The 25452-nt window shown below is 42.7% G+C and overlaps 1 protein-coding gene across 5 annotated transcripts in view; it reads right to left on the reverse strand.

Annotated features, from left to right (window-relative positions):
• Positions 1–25452, reverse strand: part of triob (trio Rho guanine nucleotide exchange factor b) — a 106820-nt gene that overhangs the window by 43700 nt on the left and 37668 nt on the right. For all 5 annotated transcript variants that reach the window (XR_011602326.1, XM_070965699.1, XM_070965698.1 and 2 more), the window contains exons 3-14: positions 20945–21019; positions 18368–18482; positions 15846–16038; positions 14604–14708; positions 13929–14399; positions 12965–13087; positions 6597–6788; positions 5012–5143; positions 4165–4395; positions 2866–2988; positions 2444–2635; positions 131–300 (exon numbers count right to left, since the gene is read on the reverse strand). Coding sequence is in view for 4 of the 5 variants with exons in the window: in XM_070965699.1 (XP_070821800.1) it covers positions 131–300; positions 2444–2635; positions 2866–2988; positions 4165–4395; positions 5012–5143; positions 6597–6788; positions 12965–13087; positions 13929–14399; positions 14604–14708; positions 15846–16038; positions 18368–18482; positions 20945–21019 (2122 nt within the window). In the remaining variant the exon portion in view is untranslated. The remainder of the gene's footprint in view (positions 1–130; positions 301–2443; positions 2636–2865; positions 2989–4164; positions 4396–5011; positions 5144–6596; positions 6789–12964; positions 13088–13928; positions 14400–14603; positions 14709–15845; positions 16039–18367; positions 18483–20944; positions 21020–25452) is intronic.

Raw genomic sequence — 25452 nt, forward strand, 5'->3', positions numbered from 1 at the left:
TGACTGTTTGTGGAGACATCCCTGAGGAAGTCAAAGAAAAACTTGATGGTACCTTAGTTCTGGCATTTACTGAGTATGCCTTACCCTAGTGTATATTATATATTACAATATGCATGTATTAATAATACACCTGAGCTGTTGTATGAGGTCCTCTCCCTCCTTGATGACATTGACAGTAGCCTGCAGGGTGGTCTGCTGCTGCTGGCCGAAACGCTTGATCAGGTCCTGCACTGCTTCCACCGACTCCGCGTACACATCATCCAGCAGTTCCTTCTGAAGCTCCTCCAACCACGTCCACAGCTAAGAGTGATGGACAAGAAAGGCAAGCCAGTTAAAATGCTGCATCATGGAGGGTGCTCCTCCGAGAGCAGAGAAAAGAAGCAGGAAGAAACCAAACAGCCCTGTTCTGAGCAGAGTACACATGCTGAAGGGGGGTGGGGCAGACACACAGTGAGTTAAACACAGATGTAAGGATCGCTAGACAAGCTGCCAAATGGACAGACAGAATATGGGCGGCAGAAATCAAATCCAACCGGTCCTGCTCAAAGCTGGTGTTTTGTGAATGGTCATCTTTGTAACAGATTAGCCATCTGGGTGAGTTGGCTCAGCGCACTTAAGCCCTGGCACACCATCCAGGCTGCAGGAGAGAGACCCTGGCACCTACGGTTTGTCTAACACTCACACTGCCTACTCAAAAACATGTCTACTTCTAGTATTGTAACCATCATCCACTTAGGAACATACAGTATGTTACATTATACCTGAGATCTATATAAACGCTGTTTATCCGCAAATGGCTGAATGAGCATTTTGGTAGCACAAACTGTTTGTTATAAAGTCTGGTGGGAGCTCATTTTAGACAAGGTTGGACAATGATTTTCAATGTTTGGTGGAAGCTTGGTTTTCACGTGCAGCATGGTACCCAATACAAAATATTAGGGACATTTTCAAATAGGGAGTCACAGCCCCTTTTGCCAACTAGGCAACCCAATGGCTTTCCCTTTGCTTTTTGGATTTAAATGTAGATTCATGAACAATACTGAAATTACAAGAGAGAGATGACGCCTTTTATCTGAAGTGACTTTGTGTACAACCAGTGCAGATGAAGCTCCACAGGCACGCGCACATAAAGGCACACACATACACGGGCTCACATGTGCTCACGCTCACACACGCATACACACACAGTGACCTGCACCAGTGTGAGCTGACAGATGGGATGAAGGAGATTAGTCCATATGGACATTAAAGACTAGCTTCATTAATAACGCCATGGCCCTGACTGTCTCTATGAGTCTATGTAAACAGGATGTAGTGTTAACACATGCAGAGCACAGCGCTCTGTCAGTGTGGAGAGGTTAATTTTGACCGTCAAAGACGCACAGTGTATGACTTTCATATTACCATAACACTGTGAGAGCAATTAAGGGAGTGGCACAGTGATTAGCACCGCATCCACACCGCACATACAGATTCCTTTCATGTACTGTGTAGTTTGCGTGTTCTTTATTTATCTTTCAAGGGATACGGTAAATGACAATAAGAAAGATAAAAGGCATGATTGTCATTGTCACAGTGAAGAGGGCAGGTTGCCTTTAATTTGTGTAAACAGAAGGTCAGGAAAGCACAGATGTTTGCATGAGGAGAACACACACACACACACACACACACACACACACACACACACACACACACACACACACACACACACACACACACACACACACACACACACACAAAATCATCTCTGGTTACTTTTGATTTGGCAGATGTAAAAAGGGTGTGATATACAGTATAAGCATCTCCATTAGAGATAAAGTGCAATAACAACTGAACACAGTTTGCTACTGTGATCAAATGAAAGTTAAGAAATAAAAAAATAAATTGTAATCAATCCTGCTAATTCAATGGCATTTCACCTCTAGGCTGCACTACAGAAACATGATAAATTGACTGACATGACAGTGACTCGCTTAAAATTGTCCTTGTGTAAGTCCGAACATAGAAGACTGTGTGATGTTTTTGACACAGGTCTTAACAACAATTTTACAATTTAAAAGCATCATGCAGCCCTGCTGGAGGTATCCACTCTCTGGGTGCTTTTTTAGTTCAAAATGGCCCTTGGATTGCCATTGTTAGACCTAGTCTAAAATGGTAACCATTATAGAGGAATTTCCCATCCTTTTAAGATATTAATGTGGCGATTAGTGAGAGGCAAGAGCAAAGAATGACGAGAATGTAATGTGGACAAAGACATGAGAAAGCTTTTCCCCATCATTCCTCCATATGATGAAAAGCTGGCAAGTGATCAATCAATTGATAACCTTAATGGTTCCTGACATCATACAGTAGGCCTACCAGCAGCTTAAACTTTAGCTTTAGATAAAGCAGGAGTGAAATCAATGTAGCAAAAAGGGCTAATTAGAGGAGAGGAAGTACACACCTCTTTGACATGTGTGTGGAAGGCAACAGACATGTCCAGCAGGACTTTGCGCTGCTCGACGCGTCGCACAAAGTCCTGGATGCGATCCTCGAGCTGGTGGGCAGCCTGGTAAATTTCCTCTGGGTCACACTCTCCGGTCTGTGCCAGCTGCTCTGCTGCCTCCAGCAACTTGTCAGCATTGGTGTAGGTGTTCTGAAACGATAACAGAAAGCATATCTCACATACTTGACTCTTTAGTCTCTATGAACTGCACTGAAATTGGAGCAACATCTGTTTGATGTTTTTATAACGGGATGCAACTTTATGTTTTTTTTGTCATAAAGATGTGCATTTCATGCCAAGAGGAAAAAGTATGTCACAGGATGAAGGACTGCTTTGCTTTGACACAGACTTTTTCCAAAATCATTACTTTTAAAACTCACCTGTGCAACCTCTTCAAAGTCTTCATGTCTCTTCTGTAGAGCTCTGGCTCTGTGCAACGACTTCCCAACCCCAGTGTGTTTGCTGAGGAAGGCCTCGCCATGGTTTTCTATCCAGTCCAGCACCTGAAGCACACACATACAAATACAGCAGCAGTTAAAATGCGCACAACTACACAGAGTAACTGTACATTGAGTGCAGTATCATTTTTGAGCAGTAGGGGGTGCACAATTGGCTGGAATGGCTGTATTCAGATCACATTAGAGTTACAGTGGTCTCTAGATGTCATCTCTCTCTCTCTCCCTCACCCCTCTCCCCCTCCGCTCATCCCTCCTTTCTTTACTCTTTTCCTCCATCTGCAGTCTGTCATATTTAAATTACACAAGTGTGGTCAATTAGCTTTAGCCTAAAAAGAAATCCAGAGCAGTGGTAAGTGTCAACATTTCCACTGTGGATGAGATTAGCTATAAATCTTTGTACATAATTACCTTATTATCTATTAAACAGATGGCCATACTTCATCTGTTTCTATGTGGGGTAATGAAAGGGATTTTCATGATGCTTTCAAGGTCTCTGAGCGAATATTTCGATGGGACAAACACGTGCACAATGCCCTCGACACTTTATGTGACAGTAAATTGTATCACCATGGAAACCACTACCAAGAGAAATGGGTAAGGAAAGAGTGGATGGCAGAGGGGGAAGACAGAAGCACAGAGATACAGCAAGACAGAGAGCGAGAAGGAGGGAGGGGGCAGAGAGGCAGAGAAGAGTTCATGCCCAAAGGCTAGAAACGCAGAGATGACACCAAACACCAACTCAGTAGATTTGATCTAAGAGCTCTGCCATCCAGACAGTCACAGAGAGAGATGGAGACTAACTGTGAAAACCCAGGAGGAAGTGAAAAAACGCTCTGAAGCTAGAGCTGATTCTATTATATCTTAATATCACACCGTCTGCTCTACAGTATGGAACGCTTGCAGAATATCCCTCTGCAACACAACAGAGACTTATTGGATCTTTATGACCATTAACAAAACAATAAGACAAGAACACGAAACGCATGAGTGGCAATTCACTTTACCTAATGCTTGTATAATGCAACTGTTTCCTCATTTTTATTTATCAAGTGCGGATGCAGTATACATAAGTACTGCTGCTAGTAAAAATGTCTTTTTACAGCAATGCCAGCCTAACTCAACAACAGGGGGGCCAGCTTTAATGTGAAGGGTAGTTAATTGAAACACTTGATGAGACAGCACGTCCCTTAGCCTATACTATTGTCTGTAGGTGTCTCTTACTTGCTGTACATCCTGCTGAAAGACACACAGCTGCAGCCGTTGGTGCAGACGGACTTTGCGATGCTGCCAGATGTTTTCCAGCTGCCTCTGGTGATGCAGCACCTCATGGATGATGTCTAGGACGTGGTGTACGGCCTTGGAGTAGTTAGCCGATGCCATCAAGGAATCAGCACTTCCTGGGGTCAAAGGTCGCTGCAGTTTGTCCAAAAGAGACTTCCCATCCTGGCTTACCTGTAAAAGGTGACCAGTTTGACATATTGAAAAACTTCATCAACTTAAGTCAGTAAAACAATAACTAAATCTATTAGTTCAACTGCAAATGCCATTGATTAAGTTAACAGATTTATTCAGACTCAATACACAGTAATCTAGTCATTGTCTTTGCTAAAATCTTAAAAAAAGTGGGTCAGTTTTCAATAATATACAGGAGTCCTAATTTATGGAACTACTGTTCACATTTGCAATTTGCATAGAAACTACATTTGAAGAGGACTACAACCTCTGTTTCATGTCATATATTGTGTAAATTTGACTGTGAACTTTTATATTATTTGCCTAGAAGCAGTGAATAAGCTCTTTTAAGTCTTGCTGTACATTCATTTCCATCACTGGCTTTATTTCATGTCATCTTATGACAAATGGGTGGATTGTTCAGAGAGTTCGGACTGTGCTGACTGACTGTGTGTATATTTTGAATACATGATAAATTCGTTCGGATCATTTGCAGTCGCATTTTGTGTCTTGCAGAGTTGGCATTATTTGCATATACATTTGTTTTGCACGCTTGGGCGTGGGTGTGTCTGTGTGTGTAGTTTCAGTTTGAGTGTGAGTGACCGTGTGTATTGACCTCTGAGTAAGCGGTGGTGATGTGCTCATATAGTCCCTGGTGATGGTGGATGGTGTCTTCCAGATCCTGGAGTTCAGAGGGCAGCTCTCCTTCACCGCATGCCTTACACCAAGGCTCCACTTTACTCATGTACTGGGGAGAGAACACACACAATCCAAACACTGCATTACACAGACCTACATATATATAGAAAGAGGCAGTATATCATTTACTATGTTATTAACACTGTGCACTGTAGTGCACAAATGCACATAATGCAATGAGATGTGGACCTGTTCTCAAGCTGTTATTGTACATTATGACTGTTACTGCTGTGCAAGGCATGTACAGCCAGCATACTACGGTACAAACTAATGCATAAGATTTGGTAGCCAAATGCAGTCTATTGTGTATGCATGATGAGACCCTTGATAATACAAGAAATATAATAAAAATAAGGTAGAAAAAACAGATGTTGAAATTAGATTTTTTTTAATCAAGCATCAAATTTTATTCTACATTGTTCAGTGATCTGGTTGTGAGGAGACAACTGACTATGAAGAGTTTACCATGAGCCAAGTAAAACAAAGAAAAACAAAGGCTCTGCATTAGAAAAGCTCATGACAGGCTGTCATCTAATCTTGCGCATACATAAAGGTTTGCCAGCCTAACGGTTATGTCTGAGAACAGGAAGGCTGACGGGGATGGAGAAAGAGAGAGATTGATGTAAGAGAGAGGGGAAAGTTCAAAAAAGAGAGAAGAGACAGCAGAACACAGGGCTCTGTAGAAAGCTTTGATAACATAATGATTGAAATGATGATTCTGTTATGGGAAGAGGAGAAGGGACTGAATGAAAATCATGCTTTCTATCACAACGCCATGCACCAAGAGCAAAAACTACAAATATAACATGGAAACATGTCTGTGACGCTGCCCTGCCCGCCAAGCCTGAGCTTTAGAGACTGCACAGAAAAGAGGGCCACTCAGCAAACAATAGGTGCCCACAACTTACTAATGCCTTGTTACTGCAACCATAAGCAAAACAGAAGAAAGCAGTATTGATCACTTAAATGGTCTTTTAGGTCTGTTGGGGACAAAAACAACCCCCGTGCTCATAAATTAAAGTGGAGCAAAAACATTTTTTTCCCCTACTTCTCTTCCTTTGTAAATCTAAATTTCTTGAAAAGTATATACAACTATAAAACATTTTGGATACTAAACCATTCAGGGAAGCACAAATCAGTAGAAAATCTTGTCAGGCTAACATTCTGTAATAGATCTAATGTGTTTTAAGTGTACATGCGCTGTAAGAACTACAAACCTTGTAAATATATGCAGATACTAATATATGCAGGAAGTCATGAAGCATTCCAGTGGAGCTGCCAACAGTATATTTAGTTCAGCCAAAAATGTTTGCAAGCGTGTGAGGTGATAATATGTGGATGTGTTTTTGTGCATATAATTAAACAAAGAATGAACATTTATTGTCACACATGGCGCATGTACATGTATGGACATGGTGCTGCAGCTTTCCAGTGGAAGTCTGACCGCATCATCAGAGCTGTGCAGGACTTTCAGTGTGTCTGTCAGTGTGGCGTGTCTGTACCTGGTCTGCTTTCTGGTGGAAGCTGGCAGACATCTCCAGCAGGGTGCTGCGTTCATCCAGTGCTGCAGCGAAGGCCTTCCACTCCTGCTCCAGCTGTCCTGAGATCTGCTGGATCTGCTGGGAGGCGTAGTGGCCTGACTCCAGGAGCCGGTTCCCCACCGACATGATCCGATTGATGTTCACGTACACATTCTGCGTTTTAGGAGAGACAGAGAAGCGAGGCGGCACGGGTTTAAAACACACACCAAAAATGAAAAGTAATTGAAGAGAGTTTGTTCCACAATTACTGGAGCACACACAGTGAGTAACATTAGACAGAATAAAAGTTCATGAAAAATACATGGCCCTGGGTCATCAGCTATCCCTCCCCTTCACACATAAACGCACACAACTTTGCGGACATTAAAACTCATTCACTTGGGAGGCATACCTCACGTGAATAATGAAAAGAAACCCATTTGCCTCTTAATCTTTCTGTTCTTTTTTTTTAAATATATGGGCTCCAAGCTGTTCCGTGTAGATAGCCATGGATCAACAAACGCTAATTAACAACTGTGTTAACAGCCTGTTATTATTCTATTCAATTACTGCTCCTGGAGTCTATAATGGCTCTTAGTTCGCTTGTTTCAATCACAACGGGGAGGAAAGATGAACTAAACACCCGCTACAGCCTTCAAACAGAGGTAGGGTCTTGAGAAGAGTGATTCTAGCAACACCAATTAGGAGTTTTCATCAAAGCTGCAGACACTGGTGTTGTCTTTTTCTGAGATTAGGGTTTAGAAATTATTTTGAACAGCATTACTTTCACTTTCACAGGAGCTTTCGCTTGCAAACCAAAGCAGAGACATTCCACACTGTCCAAAATCCAGGAAAATCTTGACACTGGGACATCAAAAGTACTAGATTTAGTCTGATGTTGACTCGGGGATAACAGAGACAGTGGTGCGTTTAGAAGTATGGCTCACACGAGAAATCAAGGGAGGCCAACAGCTCTTGAATACACAGCAGTAGGTAAGCTGTGATACGCACAAGAACAGCAGTGCACAGCAGAGTTAGTAATCCTATTATACATTTTACAAAGACATAATAAAATATAACAAGAAATGATCTCCAAGCTACTGCAGCTCTTAAGTGGTATTATACCACAAGAAACTATGAGGGCTTTTTGGAAAGGACATATGCACAAAATGACCTCAGGGCGAACACACACCCAGTCACGACCAATAAGCCTGAAGGCCTTCAAGCCATCTGTGGGACACTATGAATTAGATTAAATAACAGAGGCTGGAGTACTTGAACACACTGGGCGGTAAAGCCTTAATCCAAAACTGATGGCCGAAAAGGGACCGGGGGGTGGGGGGGTTGGGGGGGGGGGTGGTATTTGTAATTCAAACCTGCTGAGGGCATGGGGCAAGAGAGGAAGAGTGAGAGAGAGAGAGAAGGCAAGAGAGAGGGAGGAGGAAAGGGAGGACAACACTGTTAACGCAGAAATCAATCAATCTACAGAGCAGGAAAACAAATAAGGCCACAGAAGTATTTGCATTGTGAGAGAACAACAGAACAAGATGAACAACTGGCCACAGCAGCAGCATCTAACACACAGTACTTCCTGTTTTGCAAAAGGGACAATGAACAGACCCAGGCAGTGAGCAATCACTACCTGCAGCACTGGATTTACTTGGAGTGTCCAAATTCTCCACTCTTCTTTTTTTGTTTTACAACTGTAAAATCTATGTTTGATGTAAGGCCTCCAAACATTCCAAAACTACAACTTTGAATATTTGCCACGGTTCACTCGTAGACCTCTTATCTCGCAGATCAACTTCACAACACCGAGCTGGCCAGTGTTCAGTGGAACTATTGCTAATCTCGATAAAATATCTTCTGTATACAAACTGGAGGCAAATCATCCCGTGCCTTCAGGTCTGTTTCCATTTTAATCTTTTGACATGTTGGGATTCTAAAACCATCGCTTGTGCAGCTTGTGTGACCTCTATTGTGCACATATCTAGCTCTTTTATGGCATCTATTATTGTTTGCTATTGTAATTACCCCCCCTTTTTATATATGTAATGTATAACATAGAATGTAATGTTCTAGAAATCATTCTAACAACATCTACCAGGGACTGCAGCCACTACAGAACATAACCAAGCTTTCTTTTACCAAGCATCATTTCCAGGAATTGTCCCCTGTGATCCAGTTTCTTCTTAAAATGTAATTTCTGGTTACTTAAGGTGAAATAAGTTGAGGATGGGAAGAGGCGACCTTATGAAGTCCCTCCCACTAAAACAGTCCTTCCTGCTAAGTCATTCGTATCAGCAACAAGGTAGTTTATGCACACATAACACACAGTCACATACAGACATAGACACCATTTCACAATGGCGGAGCTGGCGGCAGCAGACGGTGCTGGTGATGAATACATGACGATGGATGCTGAGCAATGGCTGGAACATGACGATACTTATGAAAACGGAGATACACTTGGTGTTGATTCCAGAGGGGGAGGAGGGGGCACTAATTCAGGGGAACAGAAGACACAAGAGTTGCAAAACCAGAGAGTTTCGACTGGGAGAACACCGCCTAATCCGAACACTGCACGACGCCACATCCAAACGCTATCCGACAGATATGTCACTCTCAGACGTCCACCAATGACCGCAAACAGAGGACAAGTGAACCAACCAGCTCAAATAGGTAAGGCACATACTCTTTTTAAAGAAAAACAGCAAAGCTTGCCCACAGTAGGACTGAAACATTGTCATTATTAAGCTTTTGTTGCGCGGAGTGAGTGATGCTGTTTTCTGATAGCCTTCCACTGCATGACATGCATATAAATACTGTCCTTCAACGCACTCAAATCCAAATCATAAATACACAGTAAACACACACTAACAAAACACCAGTATATCGTAATGGTAAATCACAATAACTATGTTATCGTCTGATTAGTTTTCTTCAGGTATGCTACGGTGTTTTTGGTGTTGCAGAGTATTCTGTTGTGCGGAGTGCTGCTAGCTCTGATCATCTACTGTGAGTCTGAGCTTTCTTTTATGAAATGACAACCTTAAAAATGCAACAGACATGTTTGCAAGGATTTCTTACACTGTATAACTGCCAGACTGCTTTGATAATATGGAGAATTTGTGTGGAAATTTGTCTGGAATTATTTGTATTATAGGGATTTCTTTTTAAAAACGATGTTGGACCATGTGTCTTGCAGTACGTACATTAGTGCATTTATTCTATGTTCCTGTAACTTGTCACAGCACTAATAATCTGTGAACAATCCGCTTAGTGCTTGTGTCAGCGGGTGAGCCAGTGGGTGATAAAGGGTTAAACAATATATGTGCGTACATGAATTGTGTAAGTGAATGTGTATTCTGCTTTGCCTCTGTCAGAGACCAAACTGAGAAACATTTGCCTCATTTTTAAAACAGATAACAATCTATCTACGAAGTACATGAACATGACTGCAGAAGTAATGGACCTACAAAAAGAAAAAGCTTTCTTAAAGAATGAACTGAGTGAGTGGTCACTGAACATCACAAACAACAGCACACACCCCTGATTGGACATTTTAGAAATGCTACCGTTCCCAGGAAAGTGAAACGAAGTTGTGTAAAACTAAACTGTTGTTCATCTCTACAGACACTCTGAAACTCGTCACCAGACCAGTCTACCAGGTTTCCACCTCTGACAACGGATCATGTTTATTTGGGCAGGACCTGTTCATACAAAATTATGAAGTGTTAGAGGTGAGGAATAGATTTGCTTGTGTGTGTGTGTGTGTGTGTGTGTGTGTGTGTGTGTGTGTGTGTGTGTGTGTGTGCGTGCGCGCGCGTGTGTGTCCACCTGTGCGCACGCGCATATATATACCCACACACACACACACACACACACACACATATATATGTTGATGATGATCAAGTTATGAGTAAAAGATGGTATAATTAATTAATTTTCAATTTTAATTGCCCTCACAGAAGTATATGACAGAGAATGTGTTCCGTTTGTTCCTGAGTCGCAAGAACTGGACAGATGAAGGATGCATCACAGTGAACTCCTGGAACTGCACTCTGACAGCAGATATGAACGGGAATGATGACGGATCGGGTCATATGTTCATGACCGTGTGAAAATTTGGTTATTATTCTTAGAGTATGTTTGGGGTTATTTGTGGTATTTACTGTACAGGTGTGATATATTATGTTCTGTGTCTGTCATTCATTCAAGGAAATAGACAATTTGTCTATATACTGTATACACACACGTCCAAACTCCATACCGGGCCATTTAAAGAAGTCCACTCATAAATGGTTATCAACATTTAAAGGGCAAGAACTTTTCCTGTGTTTCCAAAGCCAAGCTTTTGAATTTCACTCTCTCTTGTCTTCTAATGAAATGTTAGAGGGAAAGATCTACACACATGAAACTGTCTGTGGCTTTTTCTCGCTGTGCCAAAGCTGAAAAATGAATTGAGACAGTTCAACACAAAACTAGATGTTGTGATTTTCTAAAATTCAGCAGTGGGAGAAGTTGGTGGTCAGTTGCATTTTGATATATTTTATGTTGTTAACAGGATGTGGATTTACCAGTTCAATTAGCTATTATCAATTCTAATTAAAGGCACAGTATAAAACAATGTCCCATTGACACTATAATAAATACATAATTATAAATAATAGAAATATCCTTCATTCCCAAACAGCATTTGCTTTGACACTAACCAAACTGCTTCTATATATATTGTGCATGACATCTTATCATTTCCATTGCAATCTGTCATTAACATTTGGTTTAAATCTCGACTCAAAGCTGATGATGTTCATGTGAAATTTCATGGCTATAGCAATGGACGCTAATGCAATAGTGAGAAAGCAACGTTGATGCAACGATTTTTTAAAATCAAGTAATGCCAGTGTTTAGACATCAGTGGAAACTGGCCAACATGTGCACACGTAATTGTGTTGTTTCACTTGTTGTTTTTCCTCTCCCATAAAGATTCACATATCACGGAAACACACACAAAAACAAGAGGGCACAGCCAGTATCACTGTATGAACGCATGTAAACATACACACACACACCCTAACACTATGGATTTCCATTCAGCCATGCAGGCAACAGGAAGAGGAAACACTGCATCCTGTGGAAGAATGGGTGGAGGGGGCGGTGGTCACTGTAATAGACTGTGTGTGCGTGTGTGTGTGTGTGTGTGTGTGTGTGTGTGTGTGTGTGCATACTATGAGTATATGTGTGTGTTTATACTGAAGTTCCATCTGTCTTTCTCCTGTTGTCTCAGGGTTTATTGGTTTATCTCAACCAGGAGTGTTGACACAACTGGCTTTGGGCGGCACATGGTTCCTAACACCAGTGATTTGTGACACTGTGAGTGGGAGGATTTAGGTCATGGGCCCTGCTCTCCCTTGGCTACACTTTTGCCACACTAACAATAGTTACTTTATGACAATGAAGTGAAACATCTGTGATTTAACACATTTTCCTAGGTAATAGTTGGGTTGTTTTTGTCCAAATAAGAGATAACGGGCTGAAAAAAAGTTAGTTTTGATAGTTTTGAAGCCAATTTAAATCCAAAAATACTTGCTTCACTCCAACCTGTACATCTTTGATAGATATGAACTGGGTGCTTGGTTTAAGCGCTGAGTCATATCTGTCAGATGGGGATCATGTCGTATTACAGCAGAACGTGACTGTCACTGATGAATTGTGTGAAACATAAAATGTGACCAAAAAAAAAGGGGGAGTGTGTGGTTTGTGATGAGAGGAGCACAAACACAAACGGGAATGAAGGGTCAGGGGTGGTTGGGTGTATAGTTTTAGTGAAGAAAAACCATGAAGGGTCAAAGGAACTAACAGAGCTGAGCACTGTAAGAATCCAGTCGATAGTGCAAGGTCTTCAGCTACACTTATTAGTCAGCAGCCGAGCTCCACAGACTACAGGGAGGTGCGGTGGGGCAGGGAGGGCTGTGGAGCAGAGCAGTAGAGGGCAGCACACAGCTATGGGAGGGGCAGCGAGGCAATATGGGTCAATTATGGGAACAGCACTGTGACAAGACATGACAGAGGGGGCAGAGTTGAAGCAGAGTTGAAAACAGCTGAATAATACGAGAGAGAAAGTGGCAGGACAGAAAATATCAGCCTACGGCCCAGGGGAGAGGATGCTTTGGGATAAAGGCTGTGGAAAAGAAGAGGTGTATGTTTGTGTGTGGTGGTTTTACAGGGGTGGGAGGCCTCAGCTTGTTACTGTGAATGACAGTAATAATGATAGTTTGTGACTGCATCGCCCATGTGTGAGTGTGTTTCTGTGCATGTGCACGACTGAGACAGAGACAGCGTCTTACCATGCAGTTCATAGCAAAGTGGTTGTGCTGGGTCTGCAGCTCGACGGCATGCTGGTGGTTCCCTCCGATCTCTGTGTAACTGGTGAGGAAAAGCCCCTTGTTGTGCATGATCCAGTCGAACATCTACACATGGAAGAGGGGGAGAAAATGCAGTTAGGTTCACAGAGCGCACTGCAAATAAAAACCGTCTTTCTGTCCGACGACAGCGAAAATAAGAGAGGGCCTGTTGTTTGATGTTCGTAATTAAGAAAAGCCTTTCACTGGCTTACTAGGGCCAAATCATCTTCAAGGCTCCTCTGTAACAAATAGGAACAAAAAAACAAGGTCTGCATGTGTGTGCATATATGCGTTGCGTCCACTGCGCTTTACCCTTCATTTATGCACCAGTGTGTTTTGTTATGTTTCTCTCGCCATATGTTTGGAGGGAAAAGGTGCACATAATTACAGCTCTGACACTCTCTATAGCAGGCCTCTGCCTTTGCCTCCAGCTCTGCACAGTTCATAAAGCTACATTTCCCAGCTCCACACACGCAACACCACACACTCATTTTCCACGCACACAAACACACAGCTCAGATATTTGATCAAGATATAAAACAGCATTTGAGTACACAAAAAGCATTCACAGCTCAATCTTATAATACAAGACTAATCTGGCCTACATGGGATGAAAGTTGATTTGAGGATTTAAATGTCTGGATTAATGAAATGTTTTCAAATACTTGGCTACGACCGGCGCACACACGTATGCATGCTCACGCCTCAGATTTGCTCCTGTGTGGCCTGAAATACCTGCATGTACCAAGAAATAAACTGCACACTGGCACATATTAACATAGAAGCACCAAGGGGCGAGAATATGAAGAGGCAGTGAGGAGCCAGTTAACGTTATCTCTACATGGTTTCAATCACCCCGTGAACAGCATGGAGAACAGAACGGAACAGAACAGAACAGCACTCTGACCTTCTCTGCGTCCTGTTCGAACAGACGCAGCTGGAAACACTGGTCCAGCTTCAGCTTCCTCATGTGCCACAGCTGCTGCAGATTTTGGCGAGTCCCGTGCAGCTTATCCAACAAACCCGTCACTTTAGCTACAAGGTTGTGTGCGTCCGCATGCGTATGGAACCCGTGATGATGGTCGTTGGGATCTCCGCTAGCTCCACCAGAGCGGTTGCCGTACCCGCTTTCGCTGCTACTGCCCCCACCTGCAGTTTGTGACTGTAGCCTTTGTAGCAGCCTTCGTCCTTGTGCGTCCAGCTCCTCCACAGATGCCTTAGTGGCCCTCTTCTTAAGTGCTGCGTGTTCTTCCATGAGCCTCCGAGCCCCCTCAAGGTCCCGCGGGAGATCACGCTGGGACAAGGTGTCCTGGAGCTCCTCGAGGCGTGCCAGCGCCCGTGCTGCATCGCTGGCAAAGGTCTCAAATGACAGCCGCACCTGAAATGAAAGTTAAAAGTGGCCTGCGTCTTACAAAATATGATTTCAGTTATTCAGCAAGTACTGTTATAAGACAAGACTTACTGCTCTAAAGAGCAGAGCTGTTTTCTTAATCAAACCCAAAAAAAAGCCTGAAGTCAAAGCCTGGTGGCTTTCTGTATGATTTTTTAAGAGACTGAAAAAAAAAAGAGGAAGCATCCAAACCTCAATCCAGTCATCATGGTTGTACTCTAAGCTGCCCTCAAAGTCAGCTGTCAGCTGGGACGGGTCAACAATCTTGGATAAACCCTCTAAGGAGACCATCACCGTCTGGCGTGGGAGGATGTATGTGGGACAAATGAAGCCAGAAGTGCCACAAAAAGACAGATGAGGTGAAAGAGGGGTGAACGCAGGAGAAGGAAAGAAGAGAAAAAGATTGAGAGTAGACAATGGGAGGATTAGAGGGAGACAGGCCATCACAATAGAATTATCATCACAGTCCTCATCGTCTCCATACTCACTCTGATCGAACTATTTCCCACTGATAAACCCAGATTATGAAAAGAATGTGTGAGTCAGTGGCTCTGTGTGTTGCCTACTGTTTAGATAGGTGGGGTGGGCTGACAAAAAAAAAACATTCCAGACGTTTTAAGCAGCATTCATGTTATCATTAATAAGATGGAAATACATGGATATAAACTCTTAGGAAGTCAAAACAGAGAAAGAGAAAGAAAATAAATGATGAGATTTGGGGTTTCTGCTACAGACGCTGTAAAAACTGCAGGCTTAGCTTCTTTTTAACTGCGAGCGATCTAACACACACTTCCAGGAGTAGCCATAGGTGGAGGTGTGGACGTGTGCTGTGAAAACATCTTCTTGCACTGCTGGATGATGAACAGCAGTTGTGAAAACAATGCTTGACGAGGAAGATGAGAACACATCTTGATTGACTCCAAAACTTCCAACTTTTTTTTTCGCCAGACTCGAACCAGTGACGTCCTGCTTGTCTCTGTGTCCTCCTCAGACGCAGCACATGTTTGACATCAGAAAAGACAAGTGGCTTGTCCAAACCCGACTCACTACTGTTGGGATAAAATACTTCGCCATGTCCTATATATGTATCCTGTTTCCATAGTAACTGGGTCAGGACTAAATATAACAGCACCACATGCCCACACGGGACGGAACAGTGCCACTGTCACCGAGCAGCAGTCCAATTAGAGCTGATAAATTAAGACCGATGGCTATGCTCAACTAACGACAACTCTAATAGATCGCAACAAATTGTTAATATAAAATAGATTGATTTAATAAGCACCCCAAATATCTCCATGTCCAAATCTTATACTTGAAACACACTTTAAGGTTCACGTACAACATCCACAACAACAAAACCCAAGCTGAAAAATGTTAAAATGCTCAGTTTTGTGTATTAGAAGTCACTAAAGTATGTAGAGCGTCACCCACCTCAAACTCAAACTTTGAGCTGCCGAAGTTTGTCCTCTGCTTCTGCCAGAAGTTGTCTGGCTTGATGATGAGGGCGACGTGGATGCAGGACGGGAAAGACTCCTGAAGGATCTTCAGCAGAGGCTTGATGCTGTCCCACTTAGAACCACGCATGTCCACGATGACTGTGAAGCCATGTCTGGCCACCTCCTCGCTGCAGGAAACATGAATAAAGAGGTCAGATCTTATGATGAAGAGCAAATAAACGCATGAGAAGATACATTGCTTGTATATAATTTTATTATGCTAACATTGGAGCCAGGAGAGAGTATAAAAAACGTGATGACAAAAGGACAAACTCCATCAGATGTGCTCAATTTGAGACTGAACAAACCTGAATGAGCCAAAACAAGCAATGCCAGGCTATTGAGTCACATTATCATCACTGCCTATGTAGCAAAATAGAGACAATATGAAGCCAAAAAACAAAAAAAGACTCATTGTAAATTTTGTAAAAAGGGTTTGTTGTAACTGCAAAGATGCCAAAAAGATTTGAAGTCCAAAGATCCCATGCAAATCTCCAGAGCATCTGGGGAGGAAAAAAAACAGTTAAAACATTCAAGCGTTGAAATTTCCACTGCTGCTTACCAGGAGTCCTGCTGCTGTATAAGTCCATAAAAGGTTGTTTCTCAGCGTTAAAGGCTTTAATCTGAATGTGTCTAGCTAGGAGACAGAAACAGACGCAGGCCCTCCTGCTCTAACTCACTCTGACCTCACTCTCTGAAAACAGATCGGCTGCCAAACGGGTAGAGAAAAACAGAGTATAGGAAGAGAGAGAGAGAGAGAGAGAGAGAGAGAGAGAGAGAGAGACAGACAGACAGACAGAGAGGGAGGGAGGGAGAGGTGTAGGGAACAGAGTGTAGGGAAGAGAGAGAGAGGAGAGGAGAGGAGAGAGAGGAGAGAGAGAGAGAGAGACAGACAGACAGACAGACAGACAGACAGACAGACAGACAGACAGAGAGGGAGGGAGAGGTGTAGGGAACAGAGTGTAGGGAAGAGAGAGAGAGAGAGAGAGAGAGAGAGAGATAGGCAGATGTAACAGAAAACAGGGAAAGAAGAAATGTTTAGACAGGAGGAAGAGAAGTCAAGCTGAGGAGGAGAAGCTGACCTCCTTCTGAGTTAGTGACACATGGTTCCTTCTGAGCCTCAAGCTGCTCACCTCTGACAGATCTTTTCACCTCTCTAGCTTTACCTGTTAGTCTTTGTACACCTCTTGAGCAAATTAGTCTTTCACTGCTATAACATAGTATTTTCAGAGAAAATAACTCAAACATAACCGTTTTGAATACGGTTTTAATGCATGTTATTAGTGTGGGACAGAGGGGGAAAAGCATTTGCATTTTAACATGAAACTGATTTATTCAGCTTAGTCCGCACTCCAAACTGAATATCAATAAATATCACATAAAAGTATAAAAGCAGAGAGAATGAACAGCAAAGCAGTCTTTGTGACCCTTCAGGTCCTCATTTAGCCAACTCTGAAAAGATTTTGTTCCTTTTTCTTCTTGTTTTTGCACTTTAATGCAGACCTGCAAACTATCTACACCATGCAAAAAATGGCATCATGCTGACTACTGCTGACTGAAATGTAAACAGACAGAAGAGCATTTTTGATTTTGCCTTGGACATCCCAGAATGCCCTCAAGGAGCCCTGACGAAACCTGGACTCAATTTTTGCTGTAACTGATCTGGACCACCTCTCGCCTCGAGACAAAACTCTACGGTGAAAAAGACTTTAAACGCTAGACCTGCAAAGCACTAGAAAGTGCAACACAGGGGAGATCAGACGCAGCAGAGCAGAGGAGTGCAAGCTTCCCTCCAAGCTAATCACAGCTGACTCCAAACAGAACAGCCTAGAGCTAAGTGTTGAATGTGAAAGGAGAGGAGCATCTCGACTTGAACGTCAGCCTGCACGGAACTACAGAGCGAGCACTGCAAGGACATCCTGTGGCTACATGCTTCCTGCAGCAGTTTTTAGATGTGAGTGCAAACGATAAAATGGTGCAAACAGGGAAACAGGAAAGGAAGAAGAAGTGGCAATCTACATGAGAATTTGTTGAATGAGAGCTGACCTCTCTGATTGGACAAGATCAATAGCAGGGTGAGAGAGAGGAGAGTTGCTAAATATTGGTAACCTACTTAAAGGAGCAGTGTGCCTTTTTCTAGAGAGTCGGGAGGAAATGGGGTGGGGGTGGGGGTGGGGGGGGGCAGGAGGAAGGGGGGTTGAATCTTCACAGAGAACCCAAAACAAAACCAGCCTGGCTCTTTGCAGCCTCAGGTCAGCATTTTAAATCCAAGCAAGGTGGGCTCGTCCGACACAAAGAAAGAGATGTGATGTGTGTTAGTGTGACTGCATAAGAGGCTGGAAGTCTGTTTCAAATTAACCCAGGATCAAGAACAGGGTCTGTAAGTCGGGCGGATTGATAAAGTAGGAATCCTCCACTGGAAGCCTTTGTAGATGTGTTTGGAAGCTCATTTCCTACCTGGGAATAGTAGCCAGATAGGCTATAAGCCTGCGCAGGTCTTCGGGTCGTATTCTGTCGTGGTTGCTCCGTGCTGGGAAGGTGAGAACGGGACCTCCGCGTCTGTCTCTGCCACCTTCGGGTAGAAATCAGATGGCGGAAAAGTCGTTAAATAACAGCTACTTCTCGTTGAGGTAATACTGCAGTGTGGCTGTAGCAGACTAAATTTTTAGAAGACCATTTATAACCTACAGAATAACCTCCCAAAAAGATATCGAGTGAGTGCAGGAGTCCTCTGAGATGACAGCAGCTAATCTGAATGGGTGCCATCTGTGAATATTTCTGCAGTTAGTCATGACTATACTGAGTCAAATTGAAGAGTCAAGCTCAAATTAGTCTCACGATGACAAGACTAGCAATAGCCTTTCAGTCAGAGAGCGCAGTAACAACCAACACTAATTATTAATGGCCAGCGAAAAACACTCTCTCAAATGCACAATTATGCTAATGCCCGTGCAGTTAACACTAATGGGATAGAGGTCAGGTCAGCACCATGACGAGGCAGAAAAAGGTTGAGTGCTATAATTGTGCTTGATTTAGATTTATGTCTGATTTCAACAAGATGTCTTTGAACCATTTTTCTCCAAATCTAGCAAGTGACTTTCTTGCAATTGTGCTCACACTAAGAAACAGTGTGCATCTGTAGCTGCAGCTCTGTGTCGAGTCTGCTAGTTTACATTCTTTCAATCCCCACACGCCGTGAGAATAATTTAATATGGGGGAGATGCATCATACAGTTGTAAGTAAGTAAAAGACGCAAGAGCTCTACATATTATAAACTTGCTGACAACAGACCCTGAAGTTCTCCCTCTCTGCTCGGCCAAGATTTTAATTCCCACTTCGTCAGTTACAAATTCATCCGAAGTAAATCCCAAATATTTACATTCAGGTGTATATTCCAGTGTTATAGCCCCACAAGTCAGAATTTTGCTACCTCCTGGAATAACTTTTTTCCTGAAATTAATCATTTGAGTCTTACATTGATTTACTGACAAACTCAACATGTAACATCAGCTCTTAACAAATGAAACATCTTTTGTGAATCATCGTCAGGTTCAGCTAGAGCAGCATCTTGTGCATCAGCCCAGAGTTTAACTGTTCAAATGTATGCCTCAGTTATTCCTTAATTTCAACAAGCCACAGTAAGAGAATAAACATGACCTTGTTTACCACCAATGGAAGTTCTAAACCAATTAGTTTGTGTGTTATTTACTTCTATACAAGCAACAGGACAACTGCATAATGACACTACAGTTAACACTTCATAAAATCTGCCACCTGACCGTGCTTTCAAAAGCTTTAAAGTAAGTAAATCTCTTTACTTTTGAAAGACAATGGCAAAATTCTTCTTCTGACAATGGTTAAAAATTAATATGATCATGCAGGAAGAACAATAGTGTATTTACAACAAAACTGAAACAAATAATGGTTTACTTCAGCTTTGAATTGCCTCTAGCAGTTATCACGTCCTTCAAAGTAAAATCATAATTCAGAACCACATTGGATGAATACCCATCCTGGTTTATATTTTTCTTCAAGCTTTTCTAAAACTGACATCATCAAAAAGAGAAGGAATATGATCCTGAAAATTAATCTGCAAACTCTTGCTCCCATTTTTTGACTACAAACCCTTTCCTACTTTAAAGAGTTTCACTGCTTAGAACAACCTCAATGGGTGTTTTCGACAATCTCTTGAGTCCTGGTTCCTCTCCAAAATTGAATTTTGTATTATCATAAATTCCATAGAATTGTAAATCCAAAAGTAAATTGCCTATATCTATATTTCAGTTGTTCCACTATGGCTCGGAGCTCCTTTTCTGAAGAATCTTATTTTGACGAGATTTTCTAGGTTGACATTTATCCATTTCGAAAATTAACATATGGCTGACCTGATTATACCATCTATCAACACTTCTCTGAGTACTTGTGCGAGTTTCAAGTTGTCTAATGAACGACAACAATGCAGAGCAACACATATTATACAACAAATTTGAGACTATTTGCTGCAACTGTGTTGATTTTATCATTATTGTGATCGAGACTGTGACTTTGGATCTGTTGGAAGAACTTCAATTAACAACACAAGATGTTATTTATGCTCAAACAAAAGGTTTCTTTCTGATTGGCTGACATTAAATTGAGCAGATTGTATGAGACTGAATTTTCCACTTTTGTCGAAATGATCTTGATGACTTCACCTTACTTCGTGCATTTGTCTTGTCTAACAAAACGTTTCTTGCATGAGCACGTGACGCAGCAATACATGAATGGAACAAAACCCACCCACACATGCAAGGTCTCTGCAGCAGTACTGGGATACAATAGCTCCTTCAAACAAGTGAAGGAAAGAGCTTGAAATTTTAACAAGCTCATCTAAGATCAAGGCCACTATCAGCTTGAACAAAAACACTAACTTGATTCCCAACTGTTCTTTATAAACACCGCTACTGAAATAGATTTCTACACTTGAAACATGAGACATTTCATATAGTGACATCATCAGATCAGCGATATAAACTGTGACTGTATTTGTCTGACCTGAGAGAAAGGCGACCTTCTCCTTGAGGATGGGAAGCACATCGATGGCCTTCATATCCTCATTGCGATGAAACCCTGAAACACAGAGAAGCATAGAGTCAGCAAGCAAAATCCTGAAACAACCAGTTACACCAATTGTAATGCTCTCTCTCTCAAATCTGACATATTTAGTACGCACTGAGTTGGTCAGTGTTTGACCACTAGCATGGACAATCTTCTGTTCAGCTGCATTTAAAAAAACGCATTTATTAGAGAATTCACATGGTGTGTTGATATCAAAGTGAGCAACACTGTGCTGCAGCGATGGGATTTCAAAAATAGCATCATTTGATCCCTTCCGATCATAATTAGCTACGTTGCAGACCTAAATGTTTAGCCTCGCCTGGTACGCTTTCCACCATGGTCCCCCTGCTCTGCTGCAGTATGTTCCTCAAATGTCAACTCTTTTGCCTCGCCTCTTCAACAGATGGCACACTGGCTAATACCAGGAAGCAAGACGGAGCAATTCAACACACACACACACACACACACACACACACACACACACACACACACACACACACACACACACACACACACACACAGAAACACACACACACACACACACACACACACACACACACACACACACACACACACACACACACACACACACACACACACACACAGAAACACACTCGTTCACACCAGCTGACTTTTATCTCTTTGGTGTGTCAGAGCAGTCAATCATAAAGACACATGATTCAGCTGATCCACTGAACAGAATAATGTAGGGATATTGTACCATATATTCTTAATTTCCATGGTATAATGAATCTGATGATAACTGTTAAAGGCTTTTATCAAAATAAAGTGCATTCTCATTTGGTTGGTATTAAAAACTCTCCATTAGTGCCACATTGATCAACTTTACGCACCTCAAATCACAACAATCTATAGCTGAAAGCGACAATGCTGCACAAAAAACACATCAGCCCTGATATTGACCACTGAATACATGAGTGCATGCAAGTGATTAGGTGGGGGCGGGGGGCGGGGGGCAGGGGGCTGGCGGCAGCGCCTCTCTGCAGACGCAGTTAGCTGGTGATGTCATCAGATAACCCTCATTCCAGCTGTGAGTCATCGCTCTCACATTTACACACGCACACGCACACACACGCACACACGCACACACGCACACACACACACGCACACACACACACACACACACACACACACACACACACACACACACACACACACACACACACACAAACTATATCAGGAACATGTACTTGAAGTTGTGCACTAACAGCAAATCATAATCAGAAATCACAGATTTGATCATATTAGCTATATCTTTATAGAAAATGCTATCAAATGATTACCAAAAACAGCACTTACATCACTTAAAAACCCTCAAATGAACTGCATCCACTTCTTGCTTTACCACCAAACAGACGGTACTGTATTGTACCTGAAATAGTAAACTGAGGGATTTTCTGAACTTCTTTAAGTCCAAGAAAAAAGGTCCATGGGGAAATATCAGAAATGCTCCTTTTAATCTCAGCGTCTGGAGGGGCGTGTCTGTGTCTGTGTTTGATTGACAGCTGCTGACATCATAGTGAACAAGAGACAAAATAAACAAACTTGTGCTGCAGCCTGTGATTGTGAAGAGTAAGGGCCGCAGCGGCATCTAGCTGGACCAAAGTGACATTTGCATGTACAGTAAGTTCACGTGCTGTTTAATGTACTGCAGCTGAGCAGCGCACTTTGATGGACAGCCTGTTCAATCAGCTATGGTGCAATCTTTATAAGTTAGACTTTAGCAGGAAAGCTAACGTGTTGTTATTCAGGGACTGTTGCTCTTTTGTAGCAGGCTGCGGTCTGGCTCAATGTGACCATCTGCTCTGCCTATGCTAGAATGCTGACGTTTGCTGACAAGATTTGATTGGCTGTATATGTAGCATGTACAAAAAATGCAATTTAATTTCACTTGAACCTCAATACATCACAACCTCAACTCACAACTTATTCAGATACAGTCGGCACATTCCTGCTGATGTGTCTATAAGATGAGGCAAAATGTGATGAGAATGCAATCTGGGGGGGGGGGAATAAACATGAAAAAACCCCCAGCATTTTCAAGCTCCTTTTTTTGTAAACAGATTGCGGTCAAAAACGCAAACCGTAGAGGAAAGCGCGAACAACTTTACATGAACACTGCACTGCTTTGACAGTTAGAATATAAACATTTAATCAAACTGACTACGAATGGAAATGAACTAATTAGATAGCGGCTAGACTGCTGAGGGCTGAATCATGCGCTCACACACACACACACACACACACACACACACACACACACATCCAAAACTGGATGCCCTCAAACAAAAGTCAGTCATGATTGTAAATTTTAAAGATAGCTAAGCCAGAATCTGAAGCAGGAGTTTCTGCACTCAAAATTTGGATATTTTTCAGGCCACAGCTTGATACAAGCAGGAAGCGAAACAGTAAAATGAAGAGATTTTTCAACATGAGTGTCATTAAACCTGTGACTGCTCCTCCCAGGTTGCAAATGAGTTACGATCCAAGGATGCAAGGGGAGAAAAAGAGACAGAGTGCAAAGCAAAGACAGACGGAATGACAGAAAGCTACATAAACGGATGGACAGATGAAAAGATAGATGGATCAAAGGCAGACTGAAAGAGAGAGGGACAACTACAAAGCCTGTGGCATGAAATGACAGGAAGAGGCTGATAATGATTCATATGAGAAAGCGAAGAGAAGAATGGGGACAGGCGAAACTGCAGGGTACAGCGAGACAGATAATAATACAGACAGAGGAGACTGCAGAAAGAGACAGCTAAATAACTCCTATGGGTTTTAATGGCTCCTGTAATATCGATTTCATCCACAGTCTGAGGGTTAGGAGCGGCGGTCAGGCCTAGATGACAGCACATTAGCTCACAGTGGGAAGTGGCCGGACTGGACGCAGCCTGACTCACGGACAATGTCGCAACCAGCTGAGACGAGATGAGATGAGGTGGCAATAATGGTTTTATTCTCTCTCCACGGCCTTCTAGAGGAGAGGGGGAGAGGGTCCCTCGCAATCCACGCTCGTAGTTTTTATGATCTCCTATCTGTTGCTGACTGTCTCTTTATAACCTGCTGCACCTGTTCCTCATCCAGCCCGCCACCCGTCCATCTATCACTCACACACAGAGAACATGGTGAGAAGGCGGTGCACGGCGTAGCCTTCACTCCGCGTCTTCAAAAGTCTCAGAGTGTGTGTATGTGTGTGTTGAACATCAGCTACAGAGGGCACAGGCAGAGAGAAAAAAACACTCCTCCTGCACCTTGTGTGTTAGCCAGTGTGTGCGTATGTGTTTCCTGTGAAGTGCGCCCAGACACATTCCTCACTGTGGCCGTTTATGTAAAACACTGGCATGAAGTCAACACTGACCTCTCTCAGAGCGCTGCAGCCCTGCGAAAAACTGCAGTTCGTCACCTTTTTGAACACCACATCAGGCTGAGTCTGGCACTTTGGGTTTATGTGGAAGGCTGCAGTAAGCTAGAAACAGATGTGGCTGCCATGCGAGTTGCATATCTTAATGCTGCGACACCGGATTTTGGAGATCAGGTTGGAAATTTCCACATAAAGTTTTGCATGATCATAAAAAAAAAATGGAGTGCAGCAAAATATAAACAGCTGCTGGTGAAGAGTGACTTGCTTCCACTGTATGATCACTACATGTGATGTCAGCACAGTACAATGCTGGAAGTATACATGCAACTGCGCAGTCTTTCCTAATTTTCATCATGTTTATGCAGCAATAACCCATACAATATCCCACAGAAATAAAGTATTACCCTGCGCACTGTGATTCATGAAATCCCATCATCGCCCCTCGCTACACACACTAACACACCAGAACACACAGGCACACACGACAATCTCCTCTCTTCGCTACACACAGCCCCTCATTTACAAGTCTGCCGAGCATGAAATAAAGCTTTTCAATCACAGACTGCTTGTTCATAACACACTAATAATGAGAGCAATCCATTTTACTGGCAGCCTGCACTCAGTGCGCTGTAAAATGAGGTGAAATGCATAGTGTTCGTCCAAGAGGTAAGGTTAACGCAAGCTTTTCTCTGATTGTTATTTTTCTAATCTAGAATTCAAAGCAGGAGAATGAAGACGAAAGGTAGGAAGTCTATTTTTTTTTTCAGCTCTCACTGTGACACATCTGTCCTTGCATATCCGCATAGTAACAGGAAATACAAGGCGATGACAGCGGGATATGGAGATCAGCAGCACAGGACAGGTAGTGGATCATTCAGACATGAGCAATGCTGGAGTGTCGGATGCCAGTCTGTCATTCATGACACACACGCAGAAACACACACGCATACAAACACGGGCAGTCACATGGGCAGTCTCTTTCTCTCTGCAGATTCAGTAATGGAGGCATGCGTACATTCATCAAAGGGACAATGACTGTATGTCGTGCAGTATTTTGTGC

Source organism: Chaetodon trifascialis, chromosome 7 (assembly GCF_039877785.1).
Source record: "Chaetodon trifascialis isolate fChaTrf1 chromosome 7, fChaTrf1.hap1, whole genome shotgun sequence".
NCBI lineage: Eukaryota > Metazoa > Chordata > Actinopteri > Chaetodontiformes > Chaetodontidae > Chaetodon > Chaetodon trifascialis.